Source organism: Ctenopharyngodon idella, chromosome 12 (genome assembly GCF_019924925.1).
Source record: "Ctenopharyngodon idella isolate HZGC_01 chromosome 12, HZGC01, whole genome shotgun sequence".
NCBI classification, from domain to species: domain Eukaryota; kingdom Metazoa; phylum Chordata; class Actinopteri; order Cypriniformes; family Xenocyprididae; genus Ctenopharyngodon; species Ctenopharyngodon idella.
This window is the reverse complement of record NC_067231.1, coordinates 18323034-18339436: the sequence shown is the minus strand read 5'-3', so window position 1 is coordinate 18339436 and position 16403 is coordinate 18323034. Positions and strand designations below refer to the sequence as shown.

The 16403-nt window shown below is 34.8% G+C and overlaps 2 protein-coding genes across 3 annotated transcripts; one reads left to right on the top strand and one right to left on the bottom strand.

Moving 5' to 3' along the window:
* The first annotated feature begins 623 nt into the window (after positions 1 to 623).
* chmp2a (charged multivesicular body protein 2A) lies at positions 624 to 4096 on the top strand. Its single transcript, XM_051913879.1, has 6 exons — positions 624 to 807; positions 1407 to 1574; positions 1663 to 1842; positions 1943 to 2073; positions 2943 to 3004; positions 3093 to 4096. The coding sequence occupies exons 2-6, from the start codon at positions 1407 to 1409 to the stop codon at positions 3212 to 3214; spliced, it is 663 nt and encodes a 220-aa protein (XP_051769839.1). The 5' UTR covers positions 624 to 807; the 3' UTR covers positions 3215 to 4096.
* Positions 4097 to 4320: 224 nt separating this feature from the next.
* On the bottom strand, positions 4321 to 10698 carry msl1b (MSL complex subunit 1b). 2 transcript variants are annotated; one of them, XM_051913871.1, is made up of 9 exons: positions 10506 to 10698; positions 9199 to 9880; positions 8509 to 8690; positions 7359 to 7678; positions 7216 to 7280; positions 7051 to 7118; positions 6083 to 6210; positions 5890 to 5962; positions 4321 to 5760 (listed from the first exon to the last, which is right to left on the bottom strand). In XM_051913871.1, exons 2-9 carry the CDS (start codon positions 9811 to 9813, stop codon positions 5670 to 5672), a joined length of 1542 nt encoding a protein of 513 aa, XP_051769831.1. In that variant the 5' UTR covers positions 9814 to 9880; positions 10506 to 10698; the 3' UTR covers positions 4321 to 5669. The 2 variants fall into 2 exon arrangements, with proteins under 2 accessions (XP_051769831.1, XP_051769832.1); XM_051913872.1 differs by having other exon boundaries at positions 7359 to 7666; positions 10506 to 10685.
* Between the last annotated feature and the right edge of the window lie 5705 nt (positions 10699 to 16403).

The following is a 16403-nucleotide window of genomic DNA, read 5'->3' as shown; positions in this document are numbered from 1 at the left end:
TTATCTAAGAAATTCAAGATTTGTACAATATTTTCAAGAAAGGTATTTTTGATTTCATACGATAAAACAATATATTTCAGTGTAAGAACATAACCAGTATAATATCTAATTTGATAAATACAATAACAATATATTAATAATAATAATAATAATAATAATAAACGAGTCACAAATTACATAACAATGCCAAGGGTGTACATATAATAATATATAAAACAAATACAATCTATGTAAATAAAACTGCCAAAATAATAACAATAACTAAATAATAAAACAAATAAATAAAATAATAAAAGGCCTTGCTATTTCACAAAATATTAAATGTATTAAACAAAGAAACAGTTTCAATCTTTTTTGTTTGTACTTTCCATTATAGTAACTATATAATTATAAATGCTTAATTTACACTGATGAATATGAAATATTAATAATGTATGCCTCATTTTTCAAACTCTTTCCGTTAATAATAATAATAATAAAAAAATATTACACGTTCATATAGCAAAAGAAAATTGCACAACAATTTGTCATTAGTCAGTCATAAATGTCCCTGTTGTTTGTTGCAGAGCCGTTAACGGCTCTGGTTTGTTGAGAAGTCTTGTATGACGCATTTCCTGTGACGTAGACCTTTACAAAGGAAGTATTGACATTCATATGCGGAAGAAGCTAGACTGGGGAAAACAATCGGGTGGATCGACGAACTGTAACTTTAAATAAGGAATAGAAGAAACAAACGACGGCGCGATATTTGTCCTGATCAGCTACTTCTATCTCTGGTGGACGTTTTCCACATAAAGAAAAGGCAAGGTAAAAATGAGAGCGATAAAGGCCTCCAGGGTTTCTTTCTTTTGTTGAGCTAATTCTAGCAACTCAGCTCATTATTATTAATATTACTTAGAAAAAGTCTTTGTCATTTTATAAAAGGACAATCATTTATTTTTTCAACGTTTGAGTCTGGATTATCGGTGTCCTTTCGAGTAAGTTTCAGAGTGTATTGTGCTAAATGGCGCTGTTCATTGTCATTAACAGTATCATATATATAAGCTGAATATTAAGGAGTGTTCGATTTTTTTTTTTTTTTTTTTGTCTTAAATTGGGAAGGAAGCGAACAATATGACAGCGATTACAGTATGGGTGATGCCACTTGATTCATAGCGTGTAAAATATTTTAATTTGAGAGTAACTTTAGAAACCACTTGTTCACCTTATGGCATACCTGTAAAGAATGATGTCATAGCATCACGTGCCCGAGAGTCATGGGAATATGAATTCCTTTCTGTGACATAATCATCTGTCTGTAGTGTTGTTCGGATAGTTTATCAGATTGTGGAAACCCTTCCTTAAAATTTTCCTTCAAACACCTAACAATCTGGTCTTTTTTCTCTCTTTTGTATTGGCCATGTCAGATGGAGTTCCTGTTTGGAAGGAGAAAGACTCCGGAGGAGATGCTCAGACAGAATCAGAGAGCGCTAAATAGAGCCATGCGAGATCTTGACAGAGAACGCCAGAGGCTGGAGCAACAGGAAAAGAAAATAATTGCTGACATTAAGAAAATGGCCAAACAAGGACAGATGGTTAGGAGAGTTTTAATTTGACATATCTCTGTTACTGACATGTCCATGAAGTCTCGCTTGAGTGCAAGTGATATTCTTTTTCCGACAGGATGCTGTGAAAATCATGGCTAAGGACTTGGTCCGCACAAGACGATACGTTAAGAAATTCATCATGATGAGAGCCAATATTCAAGCTGTCAGCCTTAAAATCCAAACCCTCAAATCAAACAACAGCATGGCGCAGGCCATGAAAGGAGTCACCAAAGCTATGGCCACCATGAACAGACAGGTATATCCGCAATAGCATTCTCAGTTTTTATTTGTCTTGTCAACAGATAGCTCGTTGATGTGCATTTGTTTGATGTGAATTCCTTTTTCTCTCAATGCAGTTGAAGTTGCCACAGATTCAGAAGATCATGATGGAGTTTGAGCGCCAAAGTGAAATCATGGACATGAAGGAGGAGATGATGAATGATGCAATCGATGATGCAATGGGAGATGAAGACGATGAAGAGGAGAGGTGAGAATTCCAATAAATCATCATATTAGAATGATTTCTGAAGAATCATGTGACACTAAAGACTGCTGAAATTTCAGCTTTGCCATCACAGGAATAAATATTTAAAATATATTAGTGCTGTCAATCGATTTAAAAAAAATTAACTAATTAATCACACATTAAATTTTTTTTCTGTAATTAATCGTGATTAAAAACATTGGAGTTTTTAATATTTTTATATTGTAATAATTTCACACTCACTCTCCAAATTAATGTAGAAACAACTTAAAGACAGTATATTTTAAATATTTGTATAATGGCATCTTGTCATCAATGAAGGCCAGAATCACTGATGCTAATAATGGTACTGATGTTTCTATAAAACATTAATTATAGACATTGAACATTACAGTATACATGAAAGCTATCAATTCAACATTTATTAGTTTTTAAAAAAATAACAACTTTTAATTTATATCAACCTAAAACAATCTTCACATAAACCCATTATAATAAATGCCATATTTACTGTACCTGTGGCCTTCCTACCTGTCTAACAGGTAGGAAATATGGGCCTACAGAAATTAAATAAAGTTATTAAACACTTTACAGTCTTCACTGCATAAATTATAAATTAAATATAGATTAATCTTTATTAAAGCTACAATTTTCTCCTACCTTTGATCTGGATCTCTAAAATATATTCAAGTAGAAAACAGCTATTTTATAATGATCAAATAAATGAAGCCATGGTGAGCAAAGGAGACTTTTCTATATAAAACATTATAAAATCAGTAGTGTAGCTCCGAAATAGAGATGTCTCCATACCAGACTTTGCACTCTCCTGACATGCACTCTTCTGACATGCACTCTTTTTACTTCAAATCCAGTGATGCTGTGGTTTCTCAAGTTCTGGATGAGCTGGGTCTGACTCTGTCTGATGAACTTTCAAGTAAGCTAAAAAGACACCACAGTTACTAACTATGCCTTAAAGTTCTACCCAAAGTCGTTCTTATCTTAACTTTATTTAATTCAAACAGACCTGCCTTCTACTGGAGGGAGCCTTTCGGTTGCAGCTGGGAAGAAAGCTGAACCGCAGCCTACACTGGCAGATGCTGATGCTGACTTGGAGGAGAGGCTGAACAACCTGAGGAGAGACTGAGAAAGACTTTCAATGAAGGTTTTGATTCAGAAATGTTTGCGTAAAGCTCGCTTCACTAAAATGTAGACTGATGCAAAGAGAGAGGATGTGAATGCTGTCTTTTTTTCTGACATTTGACGCTTTAATGCGTCCCTTTTGTTTTTATGTCCTCTTTTTATGACATGTGCTGTATAAATGTTACCAAACACATAACCCAAATGAAGATGCAATGCATCAGACTGCCCTCATGCCTTCTGTTTAGACAAATACTTTTAAAGGTGATAAAATCAACAAAGAATCTGCTTACCCTGGGATTCCAACTTGATCTTTTGAGGAAAACTTAACACTAAGTATTTTACTGCTATAAAATTTGGTTTATCACACATCATCTCTTAATTATAACAAACAGACGGTGATCCTAATCTTTTATATAAATAGTGCGAAATGGAGTCACTCCAGTTTTCAATCTGTTCCTATAAGGGAACATCAGAGAATTCTCTTTGAAATACCTGTGCTATTATACTATCATTATCTTCTATTAATATTTTAATCGTGATCTTATAGTGGTAAATACCTTCATATAATAAATGTGGTGGTATATATATTTGTTTCTCAAAGTGATTGAATCTTTAGTCCCAGGCCTGTTCAATAAACTATAAACCTTCATGAACTCAAGTTTGTGCAAGGCAATGTCTCACAACTTTTCATTTAATTAAAAAAAATCTTGGAGGCAGTTTTCCAAAGCTTGTATTGTCTCAAAATAATCTAAAGAAATATTAAAAACATTAGAAATATTATCAGTGTATTTATCTTAAGGTGAATCAAAAGAGGTGGTATATTTTGGAAGAAAAAAAAAATCATTATTTTGCATTTTTTGTTTCAATAAACATTTTTCACACTTGAGTTCTGTGATGTTTTACAATGGTCATCAGATATAAATTTGCATGCATAGGTAATTCTCAAAAATAAGTATCTAGGTTTTGTGGATTTCACCAAACAAATTACAAAATGACTTTACAATTAACTTACCCCAAACTGAATTTTGCATAATACACACAATTATTAAATTGTATTAAAGTGTTTATATAATACATAATCAAAACTGTGTTAAAATACTTAAATCAAGGTTTTTGAATAAATGTGATTTGATAATGAAAACAGATCACATCTTTTTAATGCTAAGCTGCCCAATCAATTGATTTGGGAAGAAAGACAGTAAAACCAAATATGGACACATAAGACATTAAAAATTGTGCATCAATTATGAAACCACAAGAGTGAGTTTTATCTATTTTTTTTTTTTTTTTTTTTTTTTGAAAAACAAAAATTCTTACTTTGTAAATAATGCTATTAATATAATATCTATGCTGGACATACAACGTTTCTGACATTAAATAAAAAAATAACAGCAACATTTTCCTTATTTACAGCCAATGTATGTCAGTAAAGCTATTTACATGGGTCCAGTTGTACACGTTCACACAAAAAAATAGAAAGAAAAGAAAGAAAAAAAAAACTTGATGTGTGTGGTGTTCACAAAATCAACACATTTACACAAAAAAAGGAAGGAGGAAAAAAAAGGAAAATTATCACTTATCAGTTGTAACAAGAATTGAATATCTTTAGGAAATACATTACAAAGGCCCTGAAATCCCATGAATCCCATGAGGCACAGAATTTATGCAAAATTCATAAAGACAAGCAACACTTTTGGACATGGATTAGGTTTAAAGAAAATGGTGGTGTAAAAATGTTACTTTCATAAAGAACATTGGTGTACATCCAAAAAAAAACAACAACACATCAACAGACCAACTAATCGATCCAAAAATAACGTTAAGGGCATTGTCCTTAAACCTGCATGGGATGCTGAACAACTTCAGAGAACCCTAAAATGTCGTACAAACAAATTCTTGCTACTTTTCATTCATTTAAGCATTTTAGCATCCTCACTCTAATCCTGCAAATATTTTTTCTCTAAACGACTATGCTAAGCTTACAAAAATATGTACATTGAGGCAGAGGATTTATCAAGACATTCATGCACAATTACATTTTCAAAAACAAAAAATCCTTAAAGTCATTCTGAACACAATTACATGCAAATGTGCAGCAATACTCCATAACCACAGTTTAGTGCACATTAAAACAGTATTTGCAGTGGAGCCTGCAATAATCAATATCACTTAACCTCAGTGAAAATACACAGAACAGGACTACAAGTAAAGAATTAAATCAAGGCCACACCACACTGATTGTGAGGGAACTAAAATAGCAGTTAACCGGGCAGTTGTTGCTTTATTATCAGGGCACAGTAAAATGAAAACTCAGCAGTAATGCTGCTATTTCCTTCTCACCCAAACAGACTGATCAAATAGTGCTTTGCCACTTTTAATCCCATGTTCTACCACTGGACATGAAGTAGCACTCCTCTGTGTGGCATTCAACTCGGACATATGCCCAGAATAGGTGCGACTTATTTCCGACAGGTCCTGTGGGGAGTTTGTTTCTTCTGGTTTTCAATGCGACATCGACTTCTTTCATCAAGCCAGGGCAACTCAAAGTTCCTAGCAGACAACAGAAGTGGATCAACTTGTTCACAATGCCTTATAATTGTTATAATGACACTTAAACAGTACTTAAAAGCAGTTACATGTTACTCAGAAGATATTTCAAAAAGAAAAAAAGGCTCTTACTGTGCAGGTAAATTAGGCAGAGGCCGACCAAACGCCACTACTGGCAGAAAGGGTGTGACTAGGATTGCCTCCACTATATAAGGGAACATCAGTAAAAATATAGTATATAACACGATAATGGTTGTTTTGTTCATTAATATAATACAAAATAATTTTTTTTTTTTTTTCAAATGAATCTTTCTAAGGCTTATACCACTGTCCAAATCGGGATGAAACGAGGACACTTCTGGCTCGCTCTCCTGAACATTCGTTTTCTTCTTCTCCATGCGCTGCTGCAGTCTTTGAAGCATACGCTGTTCACGGATTCTCTGAATGTCCCATCTAAAAGGAGAAAAAAAGCAAGAATATTAAGAGCATTAAAAGGGTTAAAGATTAGTTCACTTTCAAATGAAAATTAGCCCAAGCTTTACTCACCCTCAAGCCATCCTAGGTGTATATGACTTTCTTCTTTCTGATGAACACAATTGGAGAAATATTAATAAATATCCTGACGCATCCGAGCTTTATAATGGCAGTGAGCGGGATAAACGAGTATGAGCTGAAGAAAGTGCATCTATCCACATCCATCTATCATAAACGTGTGCTCTGGGGGGTTACTAAAGGCCTTCTAAAGTGAAGCGATGCGTTTGTGTAAAAAAATATCCATATTTAAACAAGTTATGAATTAAAATAGCCAGACCGCCTTCCGTATTCAACGTACGAAGAAAGTGTAAAACTCTTGCAGTTGTCCTACGCCTTCCCTATTCAACTTACGGAAAAAGTTTAACTGACGTGACGCCAGTTTACACTTTCTTCGGAACTTCAATACGGAAGGCGGTCTGGCGGAAGTTAGATATTTGACTTCATAACTTGTTAAATATGGAGCCGTATGGAGTACACATTTATGATGAATAGCTGTGGATGGAGGCACTTTCTTCAACTCATACTCATTAATCCCTATCACTGCCATTGTAAAGCTTGGATGCGTCAGGATATTTATTAATATTTCTCAGATTATGTTCATCAGAAAGAAGAAAGTCATATACACCTAGGATGGCTTGAGGGTGAGTAAAGTTTGGGCTAATTTGACTCTTGTCACAATAAATCAATAAATATCACATTATTCAATTCACTTGATTTTTTTTAATGAACAATAAAGTCTTTTTTAGAATTAAATCTCACCTTTTTCGTCTCTTCTCATCCAGTTCTAACTTTGCGTGCCGTTTCAGAAAAGCACCATCATCAAGATTCTATAGAAACCAAGATTGATAAATGACACTGGAACTCATACTTAAGATTCTTGGGACTTATGTATATTACATATATGATATAAATGATGGCTCTTACTTCGGGGATGTCAACAGCATCCTCCTCCTGGAGGGGTTCCATGATGTTTTCCCTCCATGATGGGACTGAGGAAATATTTTTTGTATTAGAATTTGTAAATCAATGTTTATAACAGCCATTTTGCATTTGAACCAGGCACTTACTTGCAACATCCTCTTCTTTCTTTGGACACTCTTCCTGTAATGGAGAGGCTGGAGGTTGCTGCCAGCAGCATAGGTACATCTCAGTTGTTGTCATGTACGGAAGCTCTTCGGTTTCTCTGCTGTCTTCTTCCTCTGGATGCAGGTCCGTCTGTCCGGATGATTTCACAACGTTTGTCTTCTCTGGGGTCTCTTTGCTTCGCAGGTCATGCTGACATGGCGACGTCCCTCCTGTATCTGATTTTTGGGGGGTCATTCTTGAGGATTTACCCCTTGACCTCTGCATCTTTGTTTCTAACATGTTCATCTTCCTAGATGGAGTACTTACAGGTTATATCAGTCAAGCTGAAGCCACAAGAAGAAATAACAAGTAAAAAAAGAACAGGAAAGAGACTAACATCTAGAGCTGCACGATTAATCGTTAAAAGATCTCAATCTCCATTCAAACACCTAATGATCTCATTCCTGAATGACAACGATTCGCCTATTAAATTGAATAGATTTGTATATTAAACCTTTGACAAAATCACACCGGAACATTCAAATCAGCGTCGGCGCTGCCGCTGAGCCAGAGAAAGCAGTTATCATTTATAGGTATGAAACAGCTTCACAAACTTCTTTTTAACCACGCAGAATTGTTATTTCTATGTTACAAGTATTCATATCACAGCCGAACTGGGATTAAAGTTTATAGCTTGTATATAAAAACTGATGTCTACGAAAAGAGCGCAAATCCTTTTGAAAGTAACTTGACTTTTCAAATAAAGATTGTTTAAATTACATCGTTATGCCACTAAGTGGCGACAAGTGATTTAAAAGTGTATGTCATTGAATCATTTATTCAAGACATTCGTTCAAAAACGCTGATTCATCCAGCAAAGAAACAAGTGAAGTATTTATGAGTGAGTCATTGAATCATTTATTCTTTTTTTTTTTTTTTTTTTTTTAAATCATTCAAATTAATCATTTTAAATAGACTGCAACAATCAACATTTTGTCAGAACCTTTAGTAAATCATGTTATTTTGTTTAGTTGGCTCTTGTCTGTTCAGGATCATGTGAGAATCGTGATCTCTATTTGAAACAAATTATCGTGATTCTCAATTTATCCAGAAACGTGCAGCTCTACTAACAGATGAATTTCCCATTCTTACCTCTTTTGCACTTTGCCACTTGACTTAGATGTCTGAGTTTGAGGGCTGTCCCCCAAATCTGATTCCCAAAAGTCATCCGTGTCAGGGACCCATCTCTCTAATGGCTGGAAGAGCCTCTTGTCACGTGGTTCCTTGCTTAACAACTGCAAACGGCGCTCCATCCGCTCAATTCGGGCAAGCAACTATTTCAAAGCAGGACAAATACATTAGGGAAAAAACAAAAATCAATATCCCACAAACCATGAAAGTTACACTACAATTCAAAAGGTTGAGGTCTGCAAGAAGTCTCTTATGCTTACCATGGCTGCATTTATTTGATCAAAAATACAGTAAAAACAGAATACTGTGAAATATTATTACAATTTAAAACAACTGTTTTGTATTTTAATATATTATGAGTTGTAATTTATTCCTGTGATGGCAATGCAAACATTTTTAGCAGCCATTACTTCAGTCTTCAGTGTCACACTATCACATGATTTAGTGCTCAAGTAACAATATTATTAATGTTGAAATCAGTTGTTACACTTAATATTTTTGTGGTTAACCGTGATACATGTTTTTCCAGGATTCTTTGATGAATAGACAGTTCAAAAGAACAGAATTTGAAATAGAAAACTGTTGTAGCATAATAAATGTATTTTGACCAATTTAATGCATCCTTGCAGACCCTAATGGTAGTGTACATACCGTATCTCTGTCTGATTTGAGTTCATCTATTTCCTTGTCCTTAGACTGCAGCTGTTGCTGTTGTTGCTCTATTAAGTCCAGCTGAAGCAAAAGCAGTTGTTTAAGGCAGGTGGCTTGTGTGTGAGGATGACCCGTGATCTTCCTCAAATTTGTCTTTTTACCCTCCGAGTGTTCATGTGATGCTCCCATGGTCTCTAACCCTTTGGCACTTTTCTCACCCACAGGGTCTCTAGAATTACTATGTGAATTCATGGATACAAACTCTGGCTTGTTATCAATGGTGTTGGTCTGTCCAAGAGGAGTTTTACTTTTTACAGGGGTGCCTTCACCCCCCATTTGTTTAGCTTGAGATGACAGTGTTTCTGTGCCCACAGAGCCAGCCTCTGAAGCCACAGCCAACTCTCTGCCAGGCTTTAAAGGCAATGAAGTCCGTTCAGCTTTCCCACCAAAAGTCTTGTCCAAGATCAGATGTTGTCTGTTGCTGTCTGGAGTGTCACCAAGAGAATCACTGAGCTCTTTTCGGACACTAACTGGGTGTCTCGTTTGGGATGGGCTGAAGTCACAGTTGTTTGAGTACAATCCCACTTTAGAAAAGCATTCAGGTCGCATATTCATGGCGAAGAGAAACCTCTACCCTATGAACCATGGCTACTATAGAGTTGATATGTCTGCAGACCTATACCTGGAAAAATTAGAATTAGAATCCAATTAGAATCAATTTTATAGCAAAGTAACGAATATGTAAATTGTAAATTATTATTTAAAAATCGCCTTGAATGCAGAAGAAATGTGAAGACTGCAAAGAAGTATATAGTTTCTGTCTATATGCAACCTATGCTTCTTTATAAAGTTACAATTAAATAAGCGGGTGAGCAAAGACTAAATAAAACACTAAAACCGTTCACATAATATCGCTTATGATATAAGTTGCCTATAGGCTAAAAATCATTTGCTTAGTCATAAACAACAGATCACTGCAGCTCACTACCGGTTGGACTTGGGTGAAGACATGCACACATTTATTATACCATTACTAAAGATACATATGAATCTTCTTACTAAACGCTATGATGCATACTGTTCAAGAGGTATGAACCATTTTAACTTGAGCTAATAATAAATAGCGCGCCTCCATTTTGATCCTCATTGCTAGCTAGCCGCTATTAGCAAACGATGTTATGTCGTTTTCGCTGCACAGTTCAGTCAGAATCCACTTTATACCGCATTTCTTACATAGTTACGGGTTCGCCTCGGGTAAACCCTCAACAGTCAGAAGAAAAGCGTCTTAAATAAGATTTTTACTTTACTTTTATTGTTGTTTGTCCCCCATTTTCAGGCTTGAATCTGCACAATGTCCCAACATAGGAGTGCGTTTGAATCAGTGCGCATGCGTAGTGTCAGGACATGTTTACATTCAGAGTAATGGGGTCTATCGAGCTATATTAAAAGTCAGTGTGCATGTAAATTTTTATCTGCACTAACTTACGTTAACGTTACTTTAACCTATGGAAAATGGTAAAGATAGTCGTGGTAGTGGAACGCTAGTTGTCTGTCAGAGGAAAAATATGGATCGTACCGTGCACACTTGGGGAGAGGACCTTTCAACGTCATTTCCTCCGAAGTTTTCGCACTCCTTTCGTTTCATTTCTAAATTTATTTATCCGGGATTAACCCTTTCGTGCATGAATTATGATAACTTAAATCAGGATTTTTTTCCTATGTGTTTTTATTGCTCTTATGGCACGAAAAACAAGAACCTTTTTACCTATATTTTTACCCAAGAGATTTTCAGATGTCCACTTGAGTGGACAGTATGCGTTTATGTTTTTAACTGAAGAGATGCTGTATTAAACTAATTCAGTAGTAGAGCAGTAATACTGTTCTGTATTTAGCAAACCAATTAATAAAATCATGTGGAAAAAGTTGAGTGTCACTTGTCTTTGATATCAGAACATGAGGATGTGTATGGCAAGCCGTTTTGACTTTTATTCATTTCTCAGGATATGAATTCTTGACATCAACAATTCTTGATATCAGGAATTACATTTCCACTTTAACAATGTTAATTCTTGATATCAACAATTCAATTTTCACTAGTTAAAATGCTAATTTTTGATATCAAGAATTACATTTCCACCAGTAAAAACTAGAATTCTTGATATCTGTAATTGTATTTTCACTAGTGAAATGTCACCATAGGCTGCCATTCAAATTCCTGGCAATATCAAATTTTTGATATCAAGAATTGGTTTCTTACTAGTTGAAATTCCAATTTCACATATCAGAAATACAATTCTTACTAGTAAAAATCATATTTTTTTTATATCATTAATTACTTTGTTACTAGTGCAAATATCTATTCATGACATCAACAACTGAATTGCTACTGGTAACAATGTTAATTTATATTGATTTATATTGATATCAGAAATACATTTTCACATATCAAAAATGAACAGTTTTACTTGTAGCAATTCAATTGTTGATATCTAGAACTGACATTACGATTTTTACTAGTAAGAATTGTATTTCTGATATGTGAAATTAGAATTTCAACTAGTAAGAAATCAATTCTTGATATCAACAATTGAATTTGAATGGCAGCCTATGGTGACATTTCACTAGTGAAAATACAATTAGCCTACAGATATCAAGAATTCTACTATTCTACTATTTTTACTATTGGAAATGTATTTCTTGATATCAAAAATTAGCATTTTAACTAGTGAAAATTGAATTGTTGATATCAAGAATTAACAATGGAAATGTAATTCCTGATATCAAAAACTGCCATTGCTACTAGTATCAAGAAGTATCTGATATCAAGAATTGAATTGTTGATATCAGGATACGAATTCTTGATATCAGCAATTTCATTTCCACTATTAAAAACTAGAATTCTTAATATCTGTATTGTATTTTCACTAGCGAAATGTCACTATAGGCTGCCATTCAAATTCATTTGTTGATATCAAAAATTGATTTCTAACTAGTTGAAATTCCAATTTCACATATCAGAAATACAATTCTTACTAGTAAAAATCATAATTTTTGATATAAATAATTACATTGTGAATTTTTGATATCAAGAATTAATTTGGCACTATAGTTGAAACGTCAGTTCTTGATATCAACAATTGAATTGCTACTAGTAAAAATGTTCATTTATGATATCTGAAAATGTATTTCTGATATCAATATAATTAAAGGTATCTAAAATGGCTTTCTTACTAACAATCACATTCATGATATCAGAAACTAACAATGTCACTAGTGACAAATTATTGATATCAAAAATTAACTTTGTTACTAGTTCAATTGTTCATATCAAGAATAGATATTTGCACTAGTAACAAAGTAATTAATGATATCAAAAATTATGATTTTTACTAGTAAGAATTGTATTTCTGATATGTGAAATTGGAATTTCAACTAGTAAGAAATCAATTCTTGATATCAACAATTGAATTTGAATGGCAGCCTATGGTGACATTTTACTAGTGAAAATACAATTACAGATATCAAGAATTTAATTGTTGATATCAAGAATTAACATTGTTACTAGTGGAAATGTAATTCCTGATATCAAGAATTGAATTGCTGATATCAAGAATTCATATCCTAAAAATGAATAAAAGTCAAAACAGCTTGCCATATGCCATAGGCCGTGATCTCTACAAGATCTCTAACCGGTGAAGGTAGCTACAACTGTTGAAACCCAACTCATGTAGATAATGCTCACGCTCCCTCCAGTCTATCAGACTACATTGATTTACTCTTATTAGCAAAATGGACAAATTTAGCTCTCGCATTTCAAACTTCAAATTCTCATATTTAACTTTTACATTAGTCATAAGGTGTGATGGTATTTGTATTTCACACGTATGGGAAAGTATTTATGACCCAATAGGCTATATATCTTATTTTCAATGTTACTCAGTTTACCTGCTGGTTTCAGCGGCATAAGATTACGTGCATTTATGTGTGTGTAACTGATATCACCAGCAGGGGGAGATGTAGTACAATTGATTATATTTTTCTAACGCTTGCTTCCTCACGTAGCTTAAATGTATTTGTAGAAAAGAGTGGTTTGAAGAAGTGTGTATAATGTGGCCCAAATGCAATTATGTTGTTATTTTACAATTACCACTAAGGCCAACGAATATATCTTAAATGATTGAACACAGGCAGGCGTTTAGTTAGACTGAGGTTCACTTCCCTCAGCTGGAATAGCCTACATCAGAGGGCTTGAGGCTCTCTCTCTCTCTCTGAGAAATTGAGAAAACTAAAGCGTATTATCTCACTTGACTTTTGCAAGCTATTGATCTCTAAAAGACTTAAATGGATCACATCAATGTGTGTTTCTGTGTGTTCGCAGGCTGTTTATGTTCATACGGCAACGTTCTTCAAATTCAGAGATAAACGGTAAGTAATTAATGGAGCACACCCTCACTTATCATGACTTATCAAACTCGCCTTGTTTAGGTGCTAAATGTTGACCTACAATCCTAAATTTTAATGGTTTTGATGTAGTGGTTCTCAAAAATTAGTATTCATAATCCAGTCAGATCCACTTTTATCACTATGCTATGGCCATAAGCACAGAAAACAAAAATATGTTCAAACATTTTGCTAATGGTCACATTATGTATTGAAAACTTTATTTCTTAATGTTCAAAATGTCCAAAACTTTTTTGTCATTAAAAAACAAGCAAGCAAGCCCAGCCCAGGTGAGAAAAAGTAATGCAAAAATATCATAACGCATTAGTTTCCATAAAAAGTAACTAACTCAATTAGAATCATGAATCATTGTTATAACCTGTTGCTTAAATGAAATCGTTCGTCAAGATTTTGTCTTTAAAAGTACAGAAAAGATACTTAGGAACACCAATTCTAGATGACTTTACATTTTCTTGTCTCATATCATATCCATTGCAGCATCTTCAGATCGAAAGTGATCATATTGCAGATTAAAGCATCATGTCAGTATAGACAGCTACAGGTCTTGTGGCATCTGTCATATTCTTCCTGCATGCATAATGTACAAATGGCTTTCCTCCGGTATGTGTCTGCTTGAGTATTGAATATGTGAGCATGTGCATGATTAATTATTAGATTATGCTGTTCATAATTATAATATCAGTCAATATTTCCCCCGCCATATGCTGCAGATGCACAGGGGTGCCCCTCTCTCGTTATCACAATGGCTTTCACACCAGGAGGAGAGAGCAGGCTAACGTTTGGCAGGTATCTCTCTAATGCTCTTAGCCATCTGCCAATTGCCTGGGCTCTCCCCACAAGAACATAATGTTTCTGATTACTGGGTTAATTTCAACACAGTTTGGCACAGTGGAGGCTCTGCAATCTCTTGCTGCACAGTTAGCACGTTTGGCCGGCAGCCATCACGCTGCCTCCAGCCCGGCGCTGAATAGGTTCGGGTTTAGCCAAAGGGGCTGATTCAGAACAGTGGATCCTGGAGGCTGCTGAATACTATAATCATCTATATTTTTATATTTGCTGATTTCTCCTCTGCCAGAATCAGAACATCACAGATTGCTTTATATAACAGATGAAACAATGTATTCAACCTCTCGCTCTGCTCCTTTTTCATTCTTGTACACATAACTCATCTTGTTAGTCCATCTTTTAAATTGGCATCTGTATTGGCTCCATAAGCTCAGCTGCTGCTTTCTATTTCCACAGAATGACCTTGGTGGGTGCATGGGGTGTAGAAGGGGATAACACAGGGGCTCATGATTTTTGTGAGTAGCCTATCATTTCAAAAGCCAGTTAAACTCAATTTATCCACACTTTCTGTTACATTAATATAGTTACATCACTTCTGGAAGCATTTTAAATACTTTAAAGAACTACTGCAGAAAGAAAAAGTACCCACCAAAGTATTGCAAACTAAATAAATCACAAGTTTTGGTTTTGACATCTTGTGTAGAGAAGTTTCATTTAGACAAATCTAAACTTCATGCCTAACTCTGATATATGAGTTTCGTAATAAATAAGTTAACACTTATACTTTATGACATTGACCCTGCATGGGGGCACTAGTCCAAAAAGCCCAAAATGTCTCTTCAGTTCATACATGAGGTGAAAATATTCTGTAATAAAGAAAAGTTCACTTCTTTTCTTGCTCTGATTGATTGATTGATTGATGGATTGATTCATTGATTGATTGATTCATTTTTATTTTTTATTCATTTATAAATATTTATTTATCTTTTAAAGGGTTAGTTCACCCAAAAATGAAATTTCTGTCATTAAGTACTCACCCTCTTGTCGTTCCACACCCATAAGACCTTCGTTCATCTTCAAAACATAAATTAAGATAATTTTGATGAAATCTGAGGGTATCTGATCCACACATAGGCAGCAACATCACCTTTTGACGTCCAGAAAGGTAGCTGAAAAAATGGTTAAAATAGTCAACGTGACTACAGTGGTTCAACCTTAATGTTATGAAGCGACGAGAACACTTTTTGTGCGCAAAAACAAAACAAAAATAATGAATTTATTCAACAATTCGAACTGTTGTCATATGTAGTGAACTCAGTGAAGGCTTCCTTGTTTACGTCCGAATGCCGGCTCATTATTGGCTGGATCCTGTGTCAGTATCACATGCATGCGTCGTGCTGCTCACGTGTTCAGCTTCGGCCAATAATGAGCCGTAGTCACATTGACTATTTTAACCATGTTTTCAACTACCTTTCTGGACGTGAAAGGTGCAATGACGTTGCTGTGGATCAGATACCCTCGGATTTCATCAAAAATATCTTAACTTGTGTTCCGAAGATGAATGAAGGTCTTACGAGTGTGGAACGACAAGAGGGTGAGTACTTAATGACAGAAATTTCATTTTTGGGTGAACTAACCCTTTAAGGCCTTGTGAACTGTTTCTTTACTAGCAAAAACTGTTAATTCCGTAAACTAGTTCACTTAAGCTGCTTTTCCACCGTCAGGCGGAACAGTTCTAGTTAAATTTCTACTTGAGCCTGGTAAGGCACAATTACAAACTGTTTTCGACCCGGAGTTCTCAGTATGGTTGGCTAACCATGCTGAACCGTGCTGGTAGAATGCTTGTAGTGACGTCGCAACTCAGGATTGGTCACTTGTTTGCGATGTAAATTGGGATTGGCTCGGAATGGAATGGTTAAGCAAAGAGAAAGGTTTGGCCTGACAGTCAAAAAGCGGCT

Coding starts and splice junctions, on each gene's coding strand:
- chmp2a (XM_051913879.1), top strand. CDS start 1,407: ATGGAGTTCCTGTTTGGAAGGAGAAAGACTCCGGAGGAGATGCTCAGA. Junction 2,074..2,942: donor GAAGACGATGAAGAGGAGAG/GTGAGAATTCCA, acceptor CTTCAAATCCAG/TGATGCTGTGGTTTCTCAAG. Junction 3,005..3,092: donor TCTGTCTGATGAACTTTCAA/GTAAGCTAAAAA, acceptor TAATTCAAACAG/ACCTGCCTTCTACTGGAGGG.
- msl1b (XM_051913871.1), bottom strand. CDS start 9,813: ATGAATATGCGACCTGAATGCTTTTCTAAAGTGGGATTGTACTCAAAC. Junction 8,691..9,198: donor TCAAATCAGACAGAGATACG/GTATGTACACTA, acceptor GCTTTGAAATAG/TTGCTTGCCCGAATTGAGCG. Junction 5,963..6,082: donor TCATCCCGATTTGGACAGTG/GTATAAGCCTTA, acceptor TCCCTTATATAG/TGGAGGCAATCCTAGTCACA.